General features: G+C 48.2%; 2 protein-coding genes across 2 annotated transcripts; one reads left to right on the forward strand and one right to left on the reverse strand.

Annotated features, from left to right (window-relative positions):
• Positions 1-418: 418 nt before the first annotated feature.
• Positions 419-1,831, reverse strand: BABINDRAFT_168739 (uncharacterized protein; the record flags this gene model as incomplete). The annotated part of the gene is made up of 1 exon (XM_019130605.1): positions 419-1,831. One exon carries the CDS (start codon positions 1,829-1,831, stop codon positions 419-421), a length of 1,413 nt encoding a protein of 470 aa, XP_018983104.1.
• Positions 1,832-3,236: 1,405 nt separating this feature from the next.
• On the forward strand, positions 3,237-3,599 carry BABINDRAFT_9766 (uncharacterized protein; the record flags this gene model as incomplete). The annotated part of the gene is made up of 1 exon (XM_019133013.1): positions 3,237-3,599. A coding segment is annotated over one exon (363 nt), but the record flags the coding sequence as incomplete, so codon positions are not given.
• Positions 3,600-3,617: the final 18 nt, after the last annotated feature.

Consider the following 3,617-nt stretch of genomic DNA (forward strand, 5'->3'; position numbering starts at 1 on the left):
GACAAGATCCGTATGATTGAGCTTCACTTGGAAGAAATGGATGCGCCAATCAGTTTGATCGAGCAGGCCAACAAAACCTCCCAGACCAACGCCTCGTAAGCGCTGCCTGTATATAGACGCTTTATTCTATACACGTTAAGTACTAATTATAGGCCAGAGATGAGTCATACCCTCTTGGTGTATACGCATAAATGAGGCTGCGAGAAGTCGGTCTCCCCCTGTATGCTATGATGAAAGCTTGTAGTCTCATTATGTACACACTCCCCAACACGGGCAATCAACTAAGTAAAATCATATTCATAACCATGAGGCGGGATCCGCACTCTATATACATGAGGCCGTAAAAGCTACAGCTGGGACGGAACCTACCAGTGGTCTGGCAATAACACTTGAGACAACCCCTTTCAAAGAAATCCCCTTATTTGAGAATCCTGTTGACGATCTTGTTAAACAAGTCTGGATTGTCCATGTGCAAGTTGTGTCCAGCCAGGTCCACCGTGTACACCTCACTGTTTTTGCCAATCTTCGACGATAATGAGGCCCCAGCTTCTCTGTTCATCCAGTCGTCCGTCCCATAGAACCAGTAGATCGGCTTCTTAATGGCCCGGTACTGCTCCACTCGATCCATCAACGGCCACTTAGCCATTATGCTCCCACTCAAGATCTTGGTGATGGCGGTCTCGGACGTACTGCGGCTCTTGTACAAATTATAACAGTACTGGGTCAAATATCCCAACAGGCGGTTGTAGGCGTCGGAATCAGTGACACTGTCCGGCTGGCGGAATCGGTTCAAAGTGTACAACGACAAGACCTTTGGAGCCGCCACCGAGAGAGATCGGATCACTCCGAGGAGGGCAAAATTGCAGTTCCAAGCAGACACAAACCAGGAGGGGAGCCCGTTGCCGAATCTGCCAATGTAGTCGTACGAGGTTGGATCGGCCAGCGGCACTCTTGCCTCGGAAAACAAGTTTGGGTTGTGGATAGAGAGTGCGTTGCGCTCAACCCCGACCGGCGAAAGAAGCACTAACTTCTCAATCCGGTTTGGGTACTTGTGGGCGTAACAAGAGGCCATGTAGCCACCGTACGAGTGGCCAAAGAGCACGAACGACTCCAACTTTTGCTGCTTTCTCCACAGTTCAAGCGATTCGACGTAGTAGTTTTCAATGTCCGAAACTACCGCCTTGGTGCCTTCAGCATATCTCTGTGCCTTTTCGGGTGTCTCAAACCCAAGTCTAAAGGTTGCCTGGTCGAGAACCGACTCCAGCTTTGGGATCGTGACCTCCACCGATGGCGGATAAACGTACTTGGTGGAAAGCTGGATAGCAGGGCTGGATGATCCACCGCAGCCGAGCAAATCTAAGGCGTGAACCTTGATGTTTCCGTTGTTTTCCACAAGGTTCTTGAAGTTGCGGTGGTAGTGACCCAACCCAGCACCGTAACCGTGGAGCATGACCACGTTGGTAGCAGCGTTCAGATCGGTTTGGTTTTCAAGGTAGACCTCGTTGATGTAGCCCGGTTTGTTATAGAGCGTGATCGGAACCGTCTGGGACTGCACCGTGATGCCTGGCCTTGAGATGTTTTGCAACTGGAAGTTAACGGTGGCGGTGGGGTTTGGAGAGGCGTCCACCGTGGCGTATTCGCCCCTGCCTAGCGTTTCGTGGAGAAGTTCGTTTTGCGAAGCAAGCAACGAGTCCTTCTTCCAGGAATTAACCCAGATCTTCTGGGAATCCCAGAAGGTGATGCTCCTGCGCTCAGGCTTGGTCGCTTCGAGTGCGGCCTTCTCGCTGAGCTGGGTGCCGACGGTTGCAGTGGTGGAAGTGTCTACAGACATGTTGTGAGATCTGATTGTGCGATGATACGGTAACCTTGGATATTGGCGGCCGATATACCTTGGCAACATCACACAACTCTGGGGGGAATAGAAGAGATGGCTGTTTAAATAGCCAGCGGCAAACTCTGTTTATCAGGTCTGCGCCTCGTGTGTGATTTCTTTTTCATGCAGAGAAGCTGGCGCTGCGGTTCGCTGCTTATAAATGTGCCCGGCATCGGAAGCGGACGGACATCCGGTTAATTAATGAGTCTGTCGGTCCGTGTGACATGCCCGCAGAGGGATCTGGGAGTGTGCAATACACCAGGGGTTGCATACTGACTACCCCGAGTTATTGGATCCTCTAATCACACTTGATCCAAATCGAGTAATAGTGATGTTGGTTCTTCGGTACCATAGAAGTGGTTACATTCTTTATGTTGAAGTATGGGCCTGAGAAAAATTACTTTTTATGATTTAACTTTAATTACAAGTTTTAAGCTACCAGTGTTGACGTTACAAATTTCCTCAATATCAAGCCCTATTTCCACGCATGCAGTTATCACTAGGCCTAAAACTGAAAAATATTGCCCTCGAAGTTATGCTACCTCTGTTATATCCCAGAGGAGAACTACATACCTCTCTAGGTTTAATTTGCAATTCATGCTACCTCTGTCGAAAGTCACGTAGGTTGTATATCCTCGTATGTTGTTGGTACGTATCGCTTTGTGCCTCGCTTTTCCCCCATAGTCTTTATTTATATTTTAGGGTGGCAAATGGTTGGTTAGAATAACACCTCCGACGGGTGCGTCTTCTGTCATGCCGCACCCAGGTTAAGTCCGCACTCTAGCGCCAGCCCATGGCGAGGAAAAAAAGCCTTTAATGCATATTTAGCGATTCACTCGCATGCAGGCATACACTCGGCTGAGCCCCGTGGATAGAAGCCGTACTTCGCACAAAAGCTACTTTGGAATTTGTCATTTGCTGAGGCGGGTAACGAGCTATATTTATCTCATACCAGGGTTTATTTTATCACGACATATGATTTATGATATGTGGCGCTCGATATGGCGTACGGCATTCCCCGATTAGGAAGGCATTCTATGTAGTGTTGCATGTAAGCCTCCGAAACTATGCTAAGCCCCAGCCGCGTGAGTGTGTTCAGTCATATATTGCATCGGACTAAATAAGATGTAAGTGTATCCAAATAGCGACTAGCTAGAAATGCAAGCTTTTGTTAGGGAGCTCCATAACAGCACCGGGTGGCAAATTTTGCAAAAATATATATATATATATATATATTGGATTATGCCATATTGCTAAGTTACTTGAACCATTTGTTTATTTCTACAGACGCTTTCTTTATATTATATTTTACCATTTTTTCCCCTTTTTACACTTAAGATAAAGTCTTAGATACTCCACACTAATGTCGAATTCAATTCCTGAGACGATTGCCTCCAGTGTTGAGCGTAATCCCATCTTCCCTACCGTAGGAGACTCGTCTGACTCCACCAGCTTGCCTGATGCTCTTATTCGCAAGTACTACGAAGCTGATGCCGGCGACGGAACAACGGCCCAAGACCAGTACCTCACTGGCGTTCCACTCTACCTCTCTGTACTTGCATCTGTCCTCTGTCTTTTCCTCACGGCTCTCGACTCCACCATCATTACCACCATCGTCACCGTTGTGGGGAACGAGTTCCATTCGTTCGACCAGATCGGCTGGCTTGCTGCCGGTTTCCTTCTCCCAATGGCCGTGTTAGCAGCCACCTGGGGTAAACTTTCCATCGTTTTTGGCCGTAAATGG

Source organism: Babjeviella inositovora (genome assembly GCF_001661335.1).
Source record: "Babjeviella inositovora NRRL Y-12698 unplaced genomic scaffold BABINscaffold_13, whole genome shotgun sequence".
Classification (NCBI taxonomy): domain Eukaryota; kingdom Fungi; phylum Ascomycota; class Pichiomycetes; order Serinales; genus Babjeviella; species Babjeviella inositovora.